Source organism: Carcharhinus amblyrhynchos, chromosome 12 (assembly GCF_965287045.1).
Source record: "Carcharhinus amblyrhynchos chromosome 12, sCarAmb.v2.hapA, whole genome shotgun sequence".
Taxonomy (NCBI): Eukaryota; Metazoa; Chordata; class Chondrichthyes; order Carcharhiniformes; family Carcharhinidae; genus Carcharhinus; species Carcharhinus amblyrhynchos.
The window spans coordinates 26,334,301-26,357,613 of record NC_137335.1 but is presented as its reverse complement, the minus strand read 5'-3'; the positions used below and the strand labels follow the sequence as shown (position 1 = coordinate 26,357,613).

General features: G+C 40.5%; 1 protein-coding gene across 1 annotated transcript in view; it reads left to right on the top strand.

Annotated features, from left to right (window-relative positions):
* Positions 1 to 22,634, top strand: part of LOC145350868 (cell cycle control protein 50A-like) — a 29,792-nt gene extending 7,158 nt beyond the window's left edge. The window contains exons 2-7 of the mRNA XM_080200261.1: positions 1,388 to 1,501; positions 7,483 to 7,590; positions 13,972 to 14,059; positions 17,130 to 17,267; positions 18,223 to 18,432; positions 21,053 to 22,634. Of these exons, the coding sequence (XP_080056387.1) occupies positions 1,388 to 1,501; positions 7,483 to 7,590; positions 13,972 to 14,059; positions 17,130 to 17,267; positions 18,223 to 18,432; positions 21,053 to 21,246 (852 nt within the window). The 3' untranslated portion in view covers positions 21,247 to 22,634. The remainder of the gene's footprint in view (positions 1 to 1,387; positions 1,502 to 7,482; positions 7,591 to 13,971; positions 14,060 to 17,129; positions 17,268 to 18,222; positions 18,433 to 21,052) is intronic.
* The last annotated feature ends 679 nt before the right edge of the window (positions 22,635 to 23,313 follow it).

Genomic DNA, 23,313 nt, shown 5'->3' with positions numbered 1-23,313 from the left:
CAAGAGATTACGAGATTCGATTTTGGGAAGTTGTATTGTGACCTCTGGAATGGACATACATCAGTTTTTCTGGATGAACTGATAATGCTTGTCTGGGTAACAGCCTGATGATTTGTTCACCTTCTTGTTCTATGAATGCTGAGACCAATGGAGGCTGCCTTCACTAAGAAAAACAAACCAGCTACAGTGATCCCACCTAGGAACCTGCTGTTCTGGGTGGCTTGGTGCATATACCCACTGAGTTGTTGAGCAAAGGGTTTTTGTTTAGTATTCTTTGTTTTGTTCATATGGCAATTTAGTGAATAGTTGGAAACTTCAATATTTCAAAATAGGAGCTCATTTTGCTTAGTCAGAAGGCACTGCTCACCATTACTCATTCACTCATCATGACTGTTACCATTCAGAGAAGTAAAAAAAGACTTGAACGCTAGTTTACAATTTTGTAATGGAATGAAAGCATCATCATTTTACACCAAATCCTGTGCAATTCTATTGGGGCCACAGCTTCATCAGCACTAGTTATTTTGCTTTAGGTTGTAATTGGAGATGAAGTAATATTTGTATGAGCTATTCTTGATTCAAAATGTGAATGCTGTTATGTAATTGAAAGATCAGTGTGGATTATAGTGTAATAATTGTTGAGTATTACTGTGTTCAGTAAATTATTTTCATGCATTGTGATAGCGAGAATGCAGCTAAAATCCAGTCTTATGGATATGAGTTACTTGGCTTTGCAAACAGTTTTGAGACTTTTGATTCACTCAAGCTACAAGTCCCTTGCTTTTATTTGGTGTTTTTGGTTCCTTCATTTTTTTGTCTGGGATTGTGGAATGGCAACCTGTTCTCTGTCACTCTGAGACAGATTCTGAGCTGGTGTGTAAGAGTAGTGTATTTGCCTTGAATTAAGTTTTTCTGGGCTCAGCAGCCTGCCCCACTTTTGCATTAGAGAAAAATTGGCGAATAAAACCCACCGTGTCCTAATCCTGTGATCAGTATACTGGATGTACGCTTTGAGATGGGTCTGGCTATACAAAAACTAAATAAGAAACTGCAGTGGTAGCATGTTATTTGATCAAACTTCAAGCTGAAGGCACTTTTCAGTTAATACTTCAAACAGTAAAAGATTTTACAATTTATGCACCGCTTGGATATTCTGCTTACAGTTGCCCCTCAAAAATATGCAATATAGAAAAGTTGTGGTTGTTACCTTTAGATTTGCCTATCAGTTTCTTTATTTAGTGAATTGTTGGCTTTTGGGTCAGTTTTTAAGTCTAATTGTAAATAATTTTAGAACTGTCCCACTTCTCTCCCCTCATTTTGTTGATGTTTGAGATATTGTGCTATTTCCCTTTCTTTACGTTAACACATTTTAAAAATGTTTTTCTAGATTGATTATACTGGCATTGAGCCAGATTCCCCCTGTAGTACCTGTTCTTTGAACTTTACATGGAATACAACATGTACGTGCGAAGTTCACTTCCAGCTGGATCAACCTTTTGAGGTATGAATTTATTACCTATGTAAAATTGGTCAGTTATGAGAACAGGGCTCATATATCCAGCACTACTTGCTGATGATTAACTAACCAGTCTCATTTTCAAGTGGAACCTGAAGGGGCAGGGTTGGAATTGGAGGGCTATCATTTTTCTCTGTAGGCTCCAGCTATACCTGCATGCCATTGTCCTTGTGTAGGATAGTCATGCAAGTAATTGGAAGCTCACCAGTACTCTGCAGTAAGCTGTATGGTTTTACCTGAGTAAACCCCAGCAGCAGTTTAGACCATGCCAATCTGCATCAAAGGTTCAGGACTTGGATAGTTTGGATGCACCTCTCTGATGGGGTGGAGGCAGGGATGGATGCACAAGTTGGGAGGTAAGTCTTTGCATATAATTTCAGATGAATGTGTACTTTTTAGCAGCTCGTTTTGTAAAGTTTTAAATGTAAGTGGGTGCAATTTTACATGTTAATTGTGACATAGGAACATAGGAACAGAAATTGGCCATTTAATGCTTTGAATCTATCCTATCGTTCAATGAGATAAAGAACAAAAACAGCCCGGGAAACAGGCCCTTCAGCCCAACGAGCCTGCGCCGCCATTTTGACATTACCAGTCCCCCCTCCACCCATGACCCTTATCTACGCTTATGGCATTCCACGTTGTGGGAAACTAATTTAGGGACAATTTATTACTCCAATCAGCCTAATAGCACATCTTTGGGGTGTGGGAGGAAACCGGAGCACCCGGAGAAAACCCACGCAAGCACGGGGAGAATGTGCAAACTCCCACAGACACTGGCCCAAATCCATGTGTCTGCACAGCAAACAGTGTTAGTCACTGAGCTGTCGTGTTGCCCAGCATCTGGTCAAGTTTAAGCACACACTAACGACATGAAGCACTAGGCTATTCTCGAACATCCAAGAGCAGCCCTAGTACGACCTATCGCGTGTATGCCCCTCATTGGACAACCTGTGAGTTAAAAGAGAAAAACATTAGTATCATTCCACATACTTTTACGTTACCAGGAACGTCCCAATGCTGATGAACCTTATTTAAAACAATCTCCTACATCCTCCCATCTCCAACCCACTCCTGTGGGTGTGCCTGTCTAAGTAACTCTTAAACAACTCCAGCGTGCCTGCCTCCACCACCTTACTTGGCAGAGCATTTCATACCCCCACCACCCTCTGTGTGAAAAACCTCCCTCTAATATCCGTGTTATACCTCTCCCCCCTCACCCTCAGCCCGTGGCCCCTCGTACTGTGTCTCTAACATAGGAAATAGCTTACCTCTGCTTACTCTATCTATACCCTTCATAATCTTATATACCTCTATTAGATCCCCCTCAGTCACCGTCTTTCAAGGGAAAACAGCCCCAATTTGTTCAATCTTTCCTCATAACCCAGTCCTTCCATACCAGGCAACATCCTGGTAAACCTCCTCTGCACTCTCTCCAGAGTCTCCACGTCCTTCCGGTAGTAAGGCGACCAGAACTGGACGCAGTACTCCAAGTGCGGCTTAACCAACATTCTATACAACTGCAACATTAGACTCCAGCTCTTATATTCTATACCCCTTCCTATAAAGGCTAATACACCATAGGCTTTCTTCACAACCTTCTCCACTTGTACTGCCACCTTCAAAGACTTGTGCTCACAATGCTCTAGGTGCTCATACATCCTATCCCTAAGAATCCTCTCCATCAACTTGCCTACCACTGACATCAAACTCACCAGCCTATAGTTACCAGGGTTATCCCTCCTACCCTTTTTAAACAACGGTACCACGTTCGCTATCCTCCAGTCCTCTGGGACCTCACCTGTGTCCAAAGAAGAGACAAAGATTTGCGCCAGAGGCCTAGCAATTTCATCTCTCGCCTCTCTAAGCAGCCTAGGATAAATGCCATCGGGCCCTGGAGATTTGTCAATTTTAATGCTACCTAAAAGCCCTAACACAAAGCCCTAACACTTCGTCCCTCGTAATGGATAGTTCCTTCAATTAGTCTACAGCTCCCTCGAAGACTGTACCAGACATCAAGCCCCTCTCCTTCGTGAATACCGACGCAAAGTATTCATTCAGGATGTCCCCCATTCCCTCGGACTCTTAGCGCAATTCCCCTCCTCTGTCCCTAAGGGGACCGATTTTTTTTTTCCCCCTAGCCACCCTTTTGTTCTTAATATAGGAGTAAAACGCCTTTGGATTTTCCTTAATCCTACCTGCCAAAGCCATTTCATGCCCCCTTTTTGCCCTCCTTAACTCCCCTTTTGAGATCCCTCCTACTCTCTCTGTATTCCTCCAACGCTCCCTCCGTTCCCAGTTGCTTAGACCTAACATACGCCTCTCGTTTCTTCCTGACAAAGTCCTCTATCTCTAGTAATCCACGGCTCTCTAATCCTGCCTTTTCCATCCTTCCTCTAACCAGCACGTGCCTTTCCTGCACCCATTTCAGTTTTCCCCTGAAAGACTCCCACATGCCTAACGTGGACTTGCCCTCCAACAGCCTATCCCAGTCTGTATCCCTAAGCTCCTGCCTAATCTGGCTGTATCTAGCCTTTCCTCAATTTAGCACCCTCCCCTTAGGACAGCACTCCTCTTAAAATCATCACTGATTTATGATCTAATTCCACATAGCCATCTTTCCCCCATATCACTCAACATCTTTAGCAAAAATTATCTTATCAATCTCAGTATAAAAATTAACAACTGACCTAGCATCAACTGATGCTTCATAAAGGACTTTCAAATGTCTGCCATCCTTTGCATGAAAAAGTGTTTTCCATTTTAACTCCCGAAATGTCTGGCTAGCTTTTTGCTTTTCCCAAGGTATTTGTTCTCAATACCTTAAACTTTGACCAAAACACCTTGTGATCTTCTAAATTCCAGGCAATACAACTCTTATTTGTTTTAAATTCTCTTTGCACCATAACCCTTGTCATCCAGATATAATTCTAGTAAGTCAAGGCTGTACACTCTCGAAGGCCAGTATATTCTTTTTTTCTCTGGAGCATAGGAGGCTCAGGGGTAATCTTATAGAGGTCTATAAAATAATGAGGGGCACAGATCAGCTAGATAGTCAATATCTTTTCTCAAAGGTAGGGGAATCTAAAACTAGAGGGCATATGCTTAAGGTGAGAGGAGAAAGATACAAAAGTGACCAGAGGGGCAATTTTTTCACACAAAGGGTGCTTTGTTTGTTTGTTTGTTGCCCATTCCAAGCTGCCCTTAATAAAATGAGAGTGAAACACCTGTCCTTAATTAATGACTCCTGTAATTTGCAGACAAAAGCTGTTAGGTAAACTGGTCTATAATTCCCTGGTTTCCTTCTGTCACCTTAAGTAGCAAAGTAACATCAACAATTTTCCAATCTAAAGGACGGTTGTTGAATCAAGTTAACTTGTAGTTCTCTATTTGTAATATTCCAATGCTCTTAGCTATTTCTAAAACTGTGGTATGGAGACTCTGGTCCTAGGGATGTGTTGTTCTTTAGTATCACTGATTTCTCCATTATTGTTATCTTGTATACAGTAATTTTATTACTCTGAGTAGCAGTTATGTTGTGAATAATAGAGACCAAAATAAATATTTCTTGCTGTAATATTTCTGCCTCTCAAATATAGTAGACAGTCTACTATTAGATTGAAATATTGTGAGCTAAAGAAAACCTTTGCCTTATGATTTATTTATTGTTGTTCAGAAATTTTAATTGGTTTTCAATAATTTTGAGGATGTTGATAAAGGCAGAGTTGAAATATTTGGAAGGCAATTTTGAGCAAACAATCTGTCTTCAAGATGACATGGTTGGTTTAAAGACTTGGTTAAGAGAGTTTTGCAAAGTCAATTTGGTTTTAATTGGAATAAAGATTGGATGGAATTAATAATATAGATGCAAGCAAACTATTTTACATGGGCTAGAAGTCAAATTTAATGCAATTCAAATGAGACTAGATATTTGCAGACTGAGACTTTTAAATACTCTTGACTGGTTCCTTTGCTGGTTGGGAAAGGGGATGATTGGCCTGGGTTCCATTTTAGTTAATTATGCAGCATGCTCGTTTGAATTATTTTGAGAAAGTCAACAGTTCTGTCAGCAGGAAGTGAGAATGTAAAACCCAGTCCCAAATCTTGTGATCTGCGGCGAGGCCTCCAACAGAACTTGCATTGCTAATGCATGGCAGGACTCTGGAGGTTCCAAAATGCACACATCCACGGTACTTATGTCAGAAGTTTAAACTTCCTGTTGCCTGTTTTATCCTGCCCGATTGATGCTCACGTCCTTGCAACAGTGGGATCAGATGACTAGAGCGACGCAGATGAACTTCCCCCTCCACCCTAGCAACCCGGCAATGCTTACTACTCCGACCACAACCCTTCCAGCATCTTCCAGAATTCTTGGTTCCCATACAACCAATATCAAAAGAAAGAACATCATCAGGGAGTGAAGTGGAGTTGAGTGCTTGAACATTGTTGGAGTGTGAGCACTGTCGGGGGAGTGAAGCGGGGTTAGCACTGTCAGTGAGGGAGGTTATGCAGTGTTGGAGTTAGTGTCTTATTTCAAACAGTGTATGTCAACAAACTGAAACAGGTAGAAGGGACATGTCTTTAGTTCATGAAGAGAAAAGGGCCAATGGATGAGTTGGAATTTTGCTTGGCAACTGTCCACCCGACTCTGTTCATCTTTGCTGGATCCTGCATGGAAGGTGCAAAGATTTGGAAGTAAAATATTAAGTGGGCAGATTAAATCAGTCAGTGGCTGGAATTTTACCGCCCCACCCACCACAGGAATTGGAGTGGGCAAGGGACAGACAATGGGAAGATCCGTTGACCTCGGGCAGGTTTTTACATTTTTAGGATGAGTGAGGCTCTAAAATCCTGCCCAGTATCATATACACCCTCTCCAGTGCTAACTAAAAGATCTGGGCGCCATGTGCAGCCAAATCTGAGATCTGATGCTGAAACTGGACGTATGTACATTATGTTTGAGTTTTCATCTTTCTGATTGTTGAGAATAGCAGATGATTGATGCTGTTGTTCTTGCAAAACAGAGACGTGGTAAAGGAACAGCTAAATATGTTGACAACAGCATAAGGTACTATTGCTTATTTAGACCTTGGAAGCAGTCAGGACTTTTTTCTTTTTGTCAGAAATGTCTGTGCAGCAGTTAGATAAAATAACACTGGAAATAGTGGTGTGAAGAATGCATTTTGGACTAGTTCATTGAGTCTTTTTCAGAGTAGTAAACATATCTATACAACAGAACCAAGAGCCTTCAGGAAGCAACACATTAACTTTTTTATATAAAGGAGACAGAGCAACGATTGCTGAGAATTATTAACATACTGTGATGGCTCTTCAAATTATTTTCTCTTCATAGATTCAGCAGCACCGGGTCCTTTCACATGATGTTAATGACTTGTGCAACAATAGAAACTGGAGGCTTTTTTGCTGCTGTAGTTGCTCTATGCAATATATTCAGTAGAGGGAATTTTTATCCTCCAGGGCTCCCATAATCTCAGGCCATTGTGCAACATGCTAATGTTTCTAGGATAATAGTCATAGCCAGATGTAACATTAAATAAACTTGATTGACTGACTGACAGGAAGACACAGGACAAAACAATGAACTTGTAGTTTCAACACAGCAAAATTTTTTTTTGGGGGTACATCTAGCCAAAGGGATAAGGGGGGTTCCACTGAGTTATTTTCAAAACCTAACTTTGTTACAGAAATATGAGAGATGGAAATATCAATAGCCTTGGAGATAGACCAGGTAAAGTCATCCATTCTTTCACTGTAATGCAGATTGTTAGTCACTGGACATAGTGCAAACATTATGTATCTATACTAAATTGAGAAGTATAAATACCTCAGTAATGATTGTGTTAGTAGATTGTATAGTATCCTAAGCAACTTTCATTAACAATGTGAATAGTTTTCTTTTTAAAGTTTGGGATTGATTCTTTGTTTAAACTTTATGTATTTTGCAGGGCAATGTTTTCATGTATTATGGATTATCAAATTTCTACCAGAACCACAGACGATACGTCAAATCAAGAGATGACAGTCAGCTTAATGGTGATAAGAGTTCTTTAAAAGTAAGCAAAGTGGAATTGCTTTTGGCATATAATTGTAGCAGCTGTGTTTCATTTCATTCTTTGGTAACATTGTACAAATAAACTGCAATAATGATTCAGGTAACATTCCAGCAAGAAGTGGAATGGAAGAATGAAGTGCTTTTTTAAATATCTTTCCACCTGCCTGACTTGTTTCTTTTTCCCTGTTGGGTTTACTGAGTAAAGTTACATAGAGAATACATGGCACTTCATTCATTTTGGCATATGAGCAAGGCTTGGACAATTTCTAACTTCTGTCGTTTCAACTATGAAATGAAATTTCTGCCTTGTTATAACTCCCAATTTGCCTATTCATTTCATATGACTATAATGAAGGTTAGCAGAAGTTTAATTCAATTTATGGAAAGTTTTGGTGGTAATAATGGTCAGGGTACAGCCGACCTGTCATCATTCTCTTAAATGCCATGCTGAGTGAAGGAGGTGATCGTGGTCTTCCAAAGTTTCTGATCACAACAGTGGATGTCTTTGTTGTTAGAGCTCTGGTTAAGCTAGTTTTTAATCTTGTCAAGCTGCTTTCTTTGCTGTTGGCTAGTTGCTTTTCTTCCATTAATCTTTCTGGTGGTGATTAGGTGCTTCAACCCTTCTGCATGAATAATATGTCCAAAGAACTCCATTTGTCATCTCTTAATATTACTTCTCTTGTGCTTCTGGCCTGATTTACTATTACTTTTAGTTATTTTGTCCACCCAGTTTGACCTGTAATACTGCTGAATATCACCAATGTTCTGCAGGATTTAAAAATTTCTGCTGTCTGGAATTATAGAACAAAGAAAATTACAGCACAGGAAAGGCTCTTCAGCCCTCCAAGCCTTTACTGACCATGCTGTCCGACTCAACTAAAGCCCCCTACCATTCCGGGGACCATATCCCTTTATTCCCATCCTATTCATGTATTTGTCAAGACGCCCCTTGAAAGTCATCATCGTATTTGCTTCCAGACTTCCCCCAGCAGTGAGTTCTAGGCACCCGCCACCCCCTCTGTAAAAAAAAACTTGCCTTGTGCATCTCCTTTAAACCTTGCCCCTTGCATCTTAAACCTATATCCCCTAGTAACTGACTCTGCCATTCTGGGAAAAAGCTTCTGACTAAGCACTCTGTCTATGCCCCTCATAATCTTGTAGACTTCTATCAGGTCGCCCCTCAACCTTTGTCGTTCCAGTGAAAACCAAGTTTCTCCAACCTCTCCTCATAGTTAATGCCCTCCATGCCAAGCAACCTCCTGGTAAATCTTTTTCTGTACACTCTCCAAAGCCTCCACATCCTTCTGGTAGTGTGGCGATCAGAATTCAACACTATATTCCAAGTGCAGCCTAACTAAGGTTCTATAACGCTGCAAATGACTTGCTAATTTTTAAACTTAATGGCTGATGAAGACAAGTATGCCATATGCCTTCTTGATTACCTTCTCTACCCACGTTGCCAGTTTCAGTGACCTGTGTACCTGTACACCCAGATCCCTCTGCCTATCAATACTCTTAAGGGTTCTGCCATTTACTATATATTTCCTATCTGTATTAGACTTTCCAAAATGCATTGCCTCACATTTGTCTGGATTAAACTCAATCTGCCATCTCTCCGTCCAAGTCTCCAACCGATCTATATCCTGCTGTATCCTCTGGTGGTCCTCATCACTATGCGCAAATCCACCAACCTTTGTATTGTCCGTAAACTTGCTAATCAAACCAGTTACATTTTCCTCCAAGTCACTTATATATATATATATATATTACAAACACCACAGGTCCCAGCACTGATCCCTGAAAAATGCCACTTGTCACAGCCCTCCATTCAGAAATGCACCCTTCCACTGCTACCCTCTGTCTTCTGTGACCGAGCCAGTTTTGTATCCACCTTGCCAGTCACCTCTGATCCGATGCGACTTCACCTTCTGCACCAATCTGCCATGAGGGACCTTGTCAAAGACCTTACTGAAGTCCATTTGGACAACATCCACTGTCCTACCCTCACCAATCATCCTCTCAAAACTCAATCAAGTTAGTGAGACACAACCTCCCCTTCACAAAACCATGTTGCCTCTCATTAATACGTCCACTTATTTCCAAGTGGGAGTAAATCCTGTCTCAAAGAATCTTGTCCAATAATTTCCTTACCACTGATGTAAGGCTTACTGGCCTGTAATTACCTGGATTATTCTTGACACTCTTCTTAAACAAAGGAGCAACGTTGGCTAGCCTCCAATCCTGTGGGACCTCCCCATAGCCAGTGAGGATACAAAGATTTCTTTCAAGGCCCTAGCAATTTCCTCCCTTTGCCTCTCAATATTCTGGGCTATATCCCATCAGGCCCTGGGAACTTGTCTACCTTGATGTTTCTCAAGAACCCCAATACCACCACCTTTTTGATCTCAACATGACTCAAACCATCAACACAGCCTTTCCCAAACGCATGATCCACCAAGTCCTTCTCTTTGGTGAATATTGACGCAAGGTACTTATTTAATACCTCGCCCATTCCTCTGGCTCCATGCATAGATTCCCTCCCCTGTCCTTGAATGGACCAACCCTCTGCCTGGCTACCCTCTTGCTCTTTGTATATGTATAAAAAGCCTTGGGATTTTCCTTAATCCTGCTGGCCATCGATTTTTTGTGACCCCTTTTAGCCCTCCTTACTCCTTGCTTAAGTTTCTTTCTACTTGTATTCCACACTTGCTTCATATATTCCCAGCCTCCTAGTCTTGACAAATGTTTCCTTTTTCTCTTTGACTAGAGTCTCATTGTCCAAGGTTCCCAAAACTTGTCATACTTATCCTTCATCCTTATAGATATGTGCCAGTCCTGAATCCCTATCAATTTATGCTTAAAAACCTCCCACATGCCAGAAGTTGATTTGCCCTCAAACATCTGCTCCCAATCTACATTCTTCAGTTCCTGCCTAATATAATTGTAATTAGCCTTCCCCCAATTTAGCACCATAAGTTGAGGGCTACACTTATCTTTATAAGAACATAAGAAATAGGAGCAGGAGTAGGCCATCCAGCCTTTCGAGCCTGCCCCGCCATTCAATAAGATCATGGCTGATCTGTCGCTGCTCAGTTCCACTTTCCCGCCCTCTCCCCATAACCCTTAATCCCCTCTCCTTTCAAAAACCCATCAACCCGCGTCTTAAAAATATTTAGCGAGGCAGCCTCCACCACTTCAACGGGCAGAGAATTCCAGAGATTCACCACCCTTTGAGTGAAGAAGTTCCTCCTCAACTCCGTTCTAAACCGCCCTCCTTTTATCTTGAGGCTGTGCCCCCTAGTCCTACTGTCTTTTTTGAGCGGGAAGAGTCTTTCCACCTCTATCCTATCCATCCCATTCATCATCTTATACGTCTCAATGAGATCTCCCCTCATTCTTCTAAACTCTAACGAGTACAAGCCCAGTTTTATTTATCCATCGGCATGTTAAACCTACTGAATTGTGATCATTGTTCCTGAACTGCTCCCCTATTGAAACATCGACCACCTGGCTGGGCTCACTCCCCAATACCAAGTCCAGTACGGCTCATTCCCTAGTTGAACTATCTACATACTGTTTCAGAAAGCCCTCCTGGATGCTTCTCTCAAACTCTGCCCCATCCACACTCTTAGCACTAAGTGAATCCCAGTCAATATAGGGGAAGTTAAAATCTCCCACCACAACAGCTCAGTTACTTTTACACTTTGCCAAAGTCTGCCTGTTCCTCCATCTCCCGTTGGCAGTTGGGCAACCTATAGTAAACCTCCAACATTGTGACTACACCTCTCCTATTCCTGAGCTTTACCCACATTAGAACGTAGAACATAGAAGGTTACAGCACAGTGCAGGCCCTTCGGCCCTCATTGTTGTGCCAAGCTATGTGCAATCCCAAGATGAAGCTATCCCATTCCCTATAATTCTGGTGTGCTCCATGTGCCTATCCAATAACCACTTGAAAGTTCCTAAAGTGTACGACTCCACTATCACAGCAGGCAATTCCACACCCCAACTACTCTGAGTGAAGAATCTACCTCAGACATCCCTCCTATATCTCCCATCATGAACCTTATAGTTATGGCCCCTAGTAACAGCTACATCCACCCGAGGAAATAGTCTGTGCACATCCACTCTATTAATCCCTCTCATCATCTTATATACCTTGACTAAGTCGCCTCTCATCCTCCCCGGCTCCCTCAACCTTTCCTCATAAGACCTACCCTCCAAACCTGGTAAATCTCCTCTGCACTCTCTCCAATGCTTCCACATCCTTCTTATAGTGAAGCAACCAGAACTGAAGACAATACTCCAAATGTGGTCTCACCAATGTCTGGTATAGTTGTAGCACAACCCCACAGCTCTTAAACTCAAACCCCATGTTAATAAACACTAACGCACTACAAGCCTTCTTCACGGCTCTATCCACTTGAGTGGCAACCTTCAGAGATCTGTGGATATGAACCCCAAGATCTTTCTGTTCCTCCACATTCCTTAGAACCCTGCCGTTGACCCTGTAATCTGCATTCAAGTTTGTCCTACCAAAATGAGTCACCTCACACCTATCAGGATTAAATTCCATCTGCCACTTTTCAGCCCAGCTCTGCATCCTATCAATGTCTCTTTGCACCCTGCAAGACCCCTCCACCTCATCCGTGACTCCACCAATTTTGGTGTCTTCAGCAAATTTACTAACCCATCCTTCAGCCCCCTCTTCCAAGTCATTGATAAAAATCACTAATAGCAGAGGACCCAGCACTGATCCCTGTGGTACATCGCTGGTAACTGGCCTCCAGTCTGAAAATATTGCCTTGCTGTATGAGCCCTCCAAGGTGTCCTCCTACAGAACAGCTGTGATATTCTCCTTAACCAGCAGTGTAACTCCTGTACCTCTTTTACATTCCCCTCTTTCCCGCCTGAAACATCAGTATGGTGGGATGTTAAGCTACCAATGCTGTCCTTCCCTTAACCAAGTCTCTGTAATAGCAAAAACATCATCATTCCAAGTACTAATCCAAGCTCTAAGTACATCTGTCTTGCATTGAAATAAATGCACTTCAGTCTACCAGACCCTATCTGATTAGCAACCACACCTTGCCTGCTCTTCCTCTGAGTCTTACCAGCCCTACTCTCTGGTTCCCCTTCAGTTAAATCACCTTTGCTTTGGTTTCCTTATCCCTGCCAAACTAGTTTAAATCCTCCCATGTGACACCAGCAAATCTCCTGGCCAGAATATTTATGCCCTTTCAGTTTAGATGCAACCCGTCCTTCTTGTGCAGGTTGATTTTTGGATCACAGAATTCCATCCCTTTAATTCTTTATCTGATCTCCACCTAGCATGAGGGAGCCGTCATTCATCATCTCATTAATCCATTGCTAATTCTTAGTGGGCTTTGGCTCACCTAATGTGATTGAGAGATGCAGAGGCTCTGCCCCCAGTAGGTTCTGCTTCCATGCACAACCTGCAGAGCACTTCATGTTCTGGGCCATCTTCCAATGCTGCCTTTGTTGTGGGAGAAGCTGTTCCTAGCGGAGGATGGTCACATCATCTTGCTGAATTTGAGCTTCCATTACCAATGGAATGACTTGGCCTTGGCCCAACTGCAACCTGCTACAGTGTTGGCCGGGAAGTTCCAGCCTGCTGTGGTCTCAGACACATCCTGCAGCAGTCACCTCTTTGTGTCAACTCTGGCTTGGTCTACTTGGGACCCTGGTTCTATCCAACACTGCAATGAAGGGTCTGTGCTTCCTGACCCATCAGATCTGGGGCTTGAGCTCCCCATACCACTGGGAGATGGCTTGCTCTTCTCTGTTAGTTTAGATCTAAGTGAGGCTGGCCAAGAAGGAGCTTCCGCTGCTGCCCATTGGCGGGTGCAGCAGCACTGATATGGAGCTGAGTTCGGCAAGATGGAGAAATCCACATTGGGGGAGGTGGGGGGCGTGTAGTGGAGGAGAACGAAGTGTAAGAGTGGGGAGGGGTTATGATAAGGGTTGAGTAGTTGGAGCTGAGTAGTGGGGGTTAAGGGAGGGAGAGGGAATTTGGGAAGGGGGTGGCTGAGTGAATATTAGTAGGGGGTGGGGGGGTGCGAGCTGATAATGTGTGGGTGTAGGGAAAGGGACTTCACTAGTTTGCTGTCAACAGGGAATATGGAGAGCTTAACCAAACTTACATGAGTATATGGACTAAAATGTTCGCAACTTTTCATATTTATACAATATTTAAAAACCAAAAGGTAATACTCCATATGATACAACATGGTAAAGAGAATGAACGCCATTATTTCAGTACAGTATCAATTTGTAACTGAGTTCCAGGTAAGGCATCTGTTGTATACGATGGTCTTTGATTTTACAATAACTGCAGTTTTACTTTTCTCCACTCTGCCAGGATCCCAGTAAAGAATGTGAGCCATATCGTATGTCAGGTGGACGACCTATTGCCCCTTGTGGAGCTATTGCAAACAGTCTATTTAATGGTATGTAAGTGCACAAGACCGTCTCTATACAATCAAATAAAAATTGGATTCTATTGTCTGTATGTCGTATGTTTAGTGCTGGAGGAACCTATCAATGTTCATCTGTGTTAGTAAGATTAGCATATTACATTACAAAAACACTTAACGTGGTGGCACAGCACGCTAAGACCAAGGAATGTTCAGACTTATTTAATCTACCTGTGGAAGTGAGTTACTTTGAAAGTAGAGGGCCAAGGCATATCTCAGGTGCACTTCCCAATGGCCTGTTACAGAACAGTAGAGCAAATTGCTTGTAAACATTCCTAAGTTGAGGAATTTGGTGGAAATAATGGGGAGAGGTGGAGTTTCAGTTAATTTGAACATAGTGAAGGTCCTTAAAGAATAGCTTTGTTATAGCTTTTGTTAAAAGGCAGATGCTGTACTTGAGCTATCCTAACCAATACTTTGAGACCGCTCGTTGTAAGAAACGGGCAGTAGTGTTCAGAACATTGACTATCAAAAAATACTGAACAATTCATTTCCTGTAGGTTTCTTATGGTCAAAATAAGAACAGTGTTTCATATTTGTCTGCTTCTCTTACCTCTAATTCTTCCATCTATGTTTCTTCCTTTCACCTGTTTTATTGGACCAGTTGTCAATGAATCTTACAGTCACTCTTTGTCTCATTTTCTACCAATCTTTCCTCTTCTGCATATTTCCCGTTGTGTTTCTGTGTATATTACAGGTTTAACAAACTTTTATATTTCAACTTTTTGAAAAGTGTAAGAGAGGAATCCCTACAATTTTGTTAAAAACATAATACTATAGATGTTACAAATCTTTATTTAAAAATGAAATATTGGAAATATTCAGCAAGCCTGGAGGAAAAAATTGATTTTAGTGGGGTGGGGGAAGGATTCTTAAAGAAAATAGATGGGTTAGGCTGGAGTGTTAAAGTCGTAAACTTCAGTCCCTGACTCTAACACATCCACTCCTGCCTTTAATGGAGGCAGGAGTTAGGCAGATGAGCAACCCACTCCCAGGGTTTCCCAAGACTCTGTACACATGGCACCTACACCCAAATGAAAAATACTGGATTCAAGAGGTACCGTGAATGCCTTTTCACTATCTGCTGTGAAAAGTTATCTAATTTGATTACCACTTCATCTCTGCTGAATATTATGACTGCCACTGGAATATCTCTGGTATCTTGCTGAGAGTGCCATTATTGATACATGAGACAAGGTGGATAGCAAGTGCTTCTGAAAAGTTGACCAATAGCATCACAGTGAAACCAAATTGTGACATTATTCGGATTAACTTCCAGCAGGGATCACTTTCGAATGTCCATAATCCTGGCTGACGTTTTTTTTTATATCCAAGGGGCAGCAGCACTGCTCTTTCCACACTCTTTACACCTGCTCATGGCTAAGCATAAGATCTATCTAGTAAGACTGCCTGACCCGTTCTACAAGGTGCATTCATTCAATGAGTTATTGAGGGCAAGTTATCTTGGACATAGAATCCGACAGTGCAAAAGGGGGCCGCTTGGCCTATCAAGTCTGCATTGACTGCAATCTGACCCAAGTCCTATTCTCATAACCCCATGCATTTACCCTAGCTAACCCCCCTGACACTATGGGCAATTTAGAATGGCCAATCCACCTACCCACATATCCGAAAAGTGGCAGATGGAGTTTAACCCTGATAAGTGCGAGATGATTCATTTTGGTAGGACAAATTTGAATGCAGATTACAGGGTCAATGGCAGGGTTCTGAGGAATATGGAGGAACAGAGAGATCTTGGGATTCATATCCACAGATCTCTGAAGGTTGCCACTCAAGTGGATAGAGCTGTGAAGAAAGTTTGTAGTATGTTAGCATTTATTAACCGGGGGTTTGAATTGTGGGGTTATGCCACAACTATACAGGACCTTGGTGAGACCATTTTTGGAATATTGTGTATAGTTCAGGTCATCTATAAGAACTATAAGAAGGATATGGAAGCATTAGAGAGAGTGCGGAGGAGATTTACCAGGATGCTGCCTGGTTTGGAGGGTAGGTCTTATGAGGAAAGGTTGAGGGAGCTGGGGCTTTTCTCTTTGGAGCAGAGGAGGATGAGAAGTGACTTAGAGGTTTATAAGATGATGAGGCGGCTAGAGTGGACGTTCAGAGACTATTTCCTCAGGTGGATGTAGCTGTTACTAGGGGGCATAAGGTTCATGATGGGAGATATAGGAGGGATGTCAGAGGTAGATTCTTTACGCAGAAAGTGGTTGGGGTGTGGAATGCACTGCCTGCTGTGAAGTGGAGTCAGACACTTTATGAACTTTCAAGTGGTTATTGGATAGGCACATGGGACACACCAGAATGATAGGGAATGGGATAACTTGATCTTGGGTTTGGACATAGCTCTGCATAACATCAAGGGCCGAAGGGCCTGTACTGTGCTGTACTGTTCTATGTTCTATATTCTATCTTTGCATTGTGAGAGGAAATCGGAGCACCCAGAGGAAATGCACACAGACAGTGACCCAAGTCGGGAATTGAACCCAGGTCCCTGATGCTGAGAAGCAGCAGTGCTAATCGCTGTGCTACCATGCTGTCCAAACGATCTTGATTCTATTTTAAAGTTATAAGTTTATTTATTAGTCACAAGTAAGGTTTACGTTAATACTGCAATGAAGTTATTGTGATACCTCCCCCTTGTCACCATAGTCCAGCACCTGTTCGGGTCAATGCACTTAACCAGCACGTCTTTCAGAATGTGGGAGGAAACAGGAGCATCTGGAAGACACCCACACAGACATAGGGAGAACATGCAAACTCCACACAGACAGTGACTTGAACCCAAGTCCCTGGCACTTTGAAGCAGCAGTGCTAACCACTGAGCTACTCTGTTTTCTGAATTTCCATAAAATAATGAGGTTTTGTTTGTTGGTGTTTCCCTCCTGTTTGCATTGTTTGTAGGTGAAATACTGTTACGTACTTAAACTGATGCTCTCTCAACATAACAGCTGCATTAAGATTTGACTAATACCTACTAATTTTTTGTAGTATAGTTCTCAAGTCTTTGATTTTTGATTATTAGATACTTTAGTACTGTACTACATGGACAATGGCACTCGAAGTGAGATTCGTTTGATCAATAATGGTATTGCGTGGTGGACAGACAAGAACGTCAAGTTCAGAAATCCAACTGGGGGCAATTTATCAACCGTTTTTAAAGGTAAGTTTACTTCAGTACTGGGTATATTCTTTATTCAATATAAGCTTTTTGTTTAAATTCTACCCAGGGAATTATTTCAAATTAGTGAAAACTTGATATATTACTAATTAGCAGTGAAATTTCTTGAATGCCCTAACTTTAAAATATTATTAGCAAAATTGTTTTTAGGAGTAACTAATAATTAAGAAATCAAGTAAAGCTGGATTACATGATACAGTGGGGCAAGTACAATCTTCTTTTATCTTCTTGGGTTTGAACCTAAAGGGATGCAGTTTGGTCTCTAAATTAGTTGATCTCACCCAGTTTTACGTAGGTGTGAATTCACTGCACAAAAAGATCTGCTAAGTAGGAAAATGAGCAACTATGGGAAATAGAAATAACACACCATTGCAGTCATTGTTATTCTTAAAACTGAAAAGATTTTGAAATCAATAGCATGATTTGAAAATTGTTCAGCATGTTGAAAAGCATCAGTCATTGTATCATCTATTGATGGCCAATAGGTTGGTTCGTATTGTAATGGGGTTGAAAAACTGGAGAAATATGGGCCATTCATGCATGAAAGGAGGTGAATAAATTTCAACCTTCTATTCAAATAATGAATAATTAAGTTCTGGAACATGATTTTGATCTAAGCTTTGAGAGTAAGATGCGAGTTAAAATGATTTTCTGCAGTATAGGGAATCGGCAAGAGGAATGAGCTTTCTATTAGAATAATAGATGCAGAAATCCTAAAGTCACTTGCAAAATAAACACAGATAATATGGATCCATTAACTCTTTCTGAATGTAACTTAAGGTTGTATTAAAAGAAATTCTTTACACATAACTGTGCTAAGAATTTTTGGCCACTTAATTCAAAATTTTCTACAAAGAACTTCAGAATTCAAGAAGTTCCTCTCGTGGAACTGGTCAAGTTATATATAATATAAAATTGTTTTGGAAATATGTTACAGGCACTGCAAAACCTGTGAATTGGCCAAAGCCAGTGTATGAACTGGACCCAAGTAATCCGCAGAACAATGGATTTATCAATGAAGATTTCATTGTATGGATGCGTACTGCAGCTTTACCCACTTTTCGCAAGCTGTACAGGCTTATTGAGAACAATGATCCATTGACCCCTACATTGCAACAAGGAAATTATACATTGAAAGTTACCTACAGTATCCTTTAGTTTCTATATGAAGATTCCATTTGTATCTCATTTTTATCTTCCCCATTAAGTTCTATTGAGCATCAATGTGCTTAGAATACTGATCCACATTTGTTTAAATAGCAATCTGATACATATGGGCATACTTTCTTATAACAGTGAAATGTTTGCAGCACCTCACCAAATAAACCTTGCTCATACTGCCTTGTTACCACATATTGGCTCTTAATTAATGCCTATTACTTTTCTAATTATGTTGGTAAATGGGAAAGTTATTTTGTTCTTTCAACAATTATTGGTACAAATTACAGGCCTGCCAATCCTTATCAGAAAAGCTGAATCAGATTAATTGCCTAGAGGAAGGGAAACTCGGATTCAGTTGGTCATCAGTGTCACAAGAAAGAATTTTGACCGTCGGCCAGTTTAAAGATTTTTTTTGTATTTTGTACTTGCAAATAGGTCTTTGTCCTAGTATTATCTAAAAAAAACTTACACTTGTGAGTTAATCTCGACCATAAAATCAATAACTGATCAATTTTGTAAGTTAAAATATTGACTATCAAAAGAGGTCCTTTTGCACCATCTGAATTGTGGAAAGAAGAAAATATGACAGTTTACATTTTTCTCTAATCCATGAATAATTTTCCCTGTCACTTTGTGACAAAAGGACAAGGTTGTATATATTTTCGCCTCTGCCTACTTTTGAGTTGACAAATAAATGCTCACTACTTTGGTCTCTGGTGATGTCTGTTTAGACAGCAATTTAAGTTTGGGTATGCTGCACGAGGCATAGTGTAGAAAGTGCTCGTAGATTGCAGCTCTCAATGTACTGCAGTATTATGGTTGTGCTTCCCCAGATGATTCTTCATGGAACATATTGTTGGTTGCAAAATTCTCATTGTTTTCAAATCTCTTTGCGATGTCCTTGGCCCAGTAATCATCTTCAGTTTTTAGAGATTGCTATGCTGCTCTGATTTTGGCCATTTCTGCATCCCAGATTTTCATCAATCCACCACTGGCAGCGGTGTCTTTAGTTATCTAGGCCCAAACCATGCAATTCCTTCCATAAATCTCTCTTCTCACTTCCCTTAGAATATCAAATAAGGCCTACTTTGACAAAGTTTCCTCACATCTCATGTGGCTTGATGTTGAATTTTGATTGCAAATAATCCTGTGAAGCATTTTGGATTATTCTACCACAGTGAGTTGCTTTATAAATGCAAGTTGTTACTTTTGAATATGAATAAATACAGATATGCATAGCCCAAATACCTATTTGATAAACTAAAAAATGTTTGCTATGTTCTGACTGGACACGTTCTGGGAGCTCTTGCAGAACTGAATTTGAGGGTTTTGGTTAAGAGTGCAGGTTCTGGGCAGCAGGCTGATTTTGTGGGGCCAGAGGAACACTTCAAAATAATCTCAAATTTGCAGCTGAAGAGGCATTGCAAAAATATCAACCCCGAGACTGATCAGAGGTTGCACACTAGACCAGTTCCAGTCTAAAATAACATTTTGAACACAGTGTTCAAAACAGCACTAGCCACATCCATTGGATTTAATAAGATGTTTGGCAATTGATCCAGTTTTTAAGCCAATTTTGCTCCCTTGTCACCAGGTGCAACAAGTTTGACATCAGCCCACCCTTTTTGGAAAAAAGGATCTTTTGCAGAGACGTACTGCAGAAATATTTGAAATTGGAAAACAGTTTTGCATTGCAGGTCAAGCCTTTGAATCTTCAATATGTGTTTTTACAGAGGACAATGAGCATAATACTGTTCAGTATGATGCTGGTTATTGGTAACTTTGGTGCTGTGCTGCAAACTAGAAAATAGTAAATTCAGATTTGGCTGGCGTTTCTTTGTCAACCGTTTTATTACACAGCATTAGTTCTGAACTTCTCTGGAGTAGCAGAGGTTACAGTGACAAAGGAATGAAAAAAACCTCAAATGTCTATCTTCTTTTGAGTTAATCAAAGTCTTTGCTCACCCCAACTGAAGTGCTCTAGATATATCTTTTATCCCAACTTAAAAATGGGCTTGTGCATTCAGAAAAAGCTTTTTCTTTTATCAGCGGATGAAAGTACAATCTATAACCCAATCAATGATGAAATTGATTTTGAAAAATGGAAAATTATGAAATAAACCAATGCTGCTACATTATAATTTTACTGGTTTGATCCCAGATGAGGGCTGAATTAACTGATATGTTCGGGTTTTCAGTTGGTTCAGCCAGGATTCCTTCTGCTAATCTCTGTGATCATTGTTCTAAAGTGCCTCTTCAGCAAGAACCAGATTAGGTTCAGATCTGATGCCTTCAGAGGTCAAATATTAGAGATTAGACACCTCCCTGAAGAGAATGGTAGAAAGCCAGATGACATATTCCCCACGTTTCATTTATATACCAGTGTGACCTACTTGAAATGAAATGCTACAGAACATTGAGCAATTCCATCTGCTGTAAGCATTGAAATGCATAGTACAAAATGTAGAGTGAGGAATTTTTAAAATTAAATTTTAGTCTGAGGTATTCAATTTGTTCTTAAAGATGAATCCAGTAAATAAACCAATGTTCAAAAAGTGGAAGTTTCAAGTTACATACAGTCCAAAGTTTTCCTATATTGTGTTCAGATTATCCAGTGCGTGCCTTTGATGGGCGAAAAAGAATGATCTTGAGCACCATTTCCTGGATGGGAGGAAAAAATCCATTCCTTGGGATCGCTTACATCACTGTTGGCTCCATCTGCTTCTTTCTGGGAGTTGTACTACTGATTATCCACCACAAATATGGGAACCGCAATACCAGCGCTGACATTCCTAATTAGTAGCGTCTTTGCAGTGGACTAACTGCATGTGCATCTATCCAAAATTCTGTTGTGTGATGAAGCCTTAGGAAAATTTCAGACGGTCACATCAGTTATTGTACATGAAATGAGATTTGGCTGTGTGCTCAGTATGTTGTATCAGTCTTCTCAAAAATGCTAAGAACGTTTTGATTTGCAGGTGAAGCAGTGTAGTACAGAATTGCTTGTTTTTTTTTACAATCAATGCTAACGGCTATAAATTTTAACTTCTGTGCATATGGATGTTAATATTCTTGGAAGTATAAATAGCTTTTAATGTTTCTTGAGCAATGGTAAAATTAATGTACTTCTGATTTTACTTGCCAACCAGAAATTGTCAGTGGACTATGCAAGTTCAGCTAAGGATTTAGGAGACCTACATCATTTCCTGTGCATATGGTGAGTGTTTCGCTGCACACCATGAGCAAATTGGCCGGTTCAGGTTATTTTTTTGGAAAAACACAAATGTATATATGTTGGCAGTTTCGTTCTTTCAGAATTATTTTGATCCTTTGTGTGCAAATGAAAGTTTGCAATTATTTTGTTTGCTGTCTTTATCCAATGCATTCACATTACGTCAAAAATAAGTAACTAATTGGAGGTTTTGGAGGGACAGAACTAAAATCAACTTAATATTCCAAAGTGCAGTCCTTTTGTGCTGTAAAGTATCTGAAAGTCATGCTGATTTCCCAAAGGCCGTGTACCCAATATAATTTTTGTATCTTTTCTAGACCAACCAATTTGTCTGCAGATGACAAAACTAGTTTTAGATGTTTCAATGGGGTACACATAAGCTTTGTTAAGAAGGAAGTAAGTGTAGGTGTTTAAACTATGGAAGGCAATCCTTAGCAGTTGTAACTCTTGCAGTCTATTGTTTAAACAGCCCTTATATTTGAGTTTATTACTACAAAGCAATGGGAGGGCGTGAGCATAAATTTCCTTTATGGGAAGGGAAGTGTCAGTTATGTAACATTGGTGGCGGGGGGTGAATACGAATACAAGCCAAGTTTTGCCAGTTGTAATTTACTGATGTGTAAAAGTACTGGTTTGAAAATAAATGTTTCGCTGTAAGCAGCTCAATATTCCTTTGTTTCGTGTTGGAGAATTTATGCAGGCATGGGGGAGGGGAGTTTAAAAAAGCTCCTTTCTAGCTCTGCTTTTTGTTGTGAAACACTCTGCTTGGTAGGTTAATATATAATGCACCTTTTTCCTGGGGTCGAGAAATGTATATGTTGCATTTAAGAATGCACAGACCATAGCATAAATCAACCTTGCAACTTTCGGTTCTTAGAGTATTGTCCCAGCTACTGTTGAGCAAATGCATGTGTAATATGAATGTAATTAAAGTTTATTTATCACTCTTTTGAAAATGTGTTCTTTTTACAATATTCAGTTGTTTAAGTTGTTTCTAAAGCTCAACTTGGTCTGTCGCCTGTGTTATTAAAGATCTTTTCAGATTAGATCTTTAATCTTTGACAGGGCTCTTCTGAAAAAGTAATCCTTACTATTCTGTTGCTGGTTTCTTTCATAATTTAAACAATAGTATTACAGGTGTTCAGATTAAAATTTGACCATTTCAATACAATGTTCATAAATTAGCTTTCATTGTTTGAGTATTCTTTTTGAAATGAATCAGTTTATTGAACACTAAAGAGTGCTGTTAACCTGATCAGTATGATTTGCCTTTTCTTTAGATGTAGTTGCCAACTATTGATGCATCAATCAAATATTGTCCAATATACTTGTATACAAGTAACATTGGTAAGGTGTTACAAGAAATGTTTATCAAATATCCTGGTGTAGCAATAAGATGCAACTGCATTTTTGATTCATACGGGCCTTGCCTAGAAACTAGGAGCAGACTATTTGGCCCTTTGAGTCTGCTCCACCATTCAATCTGATCATAGCTGATCTGTATCTAAAATGCCACATTCCTGCTTTCTCCCCATACCCTTGATGCCATTTTTTTTAAAAAAATACCTCTGTTGGATACATTTGGTTTCCACATCCTTCTGTGGAGGAGAATTCCACAGGTTCACCAACCTTTTT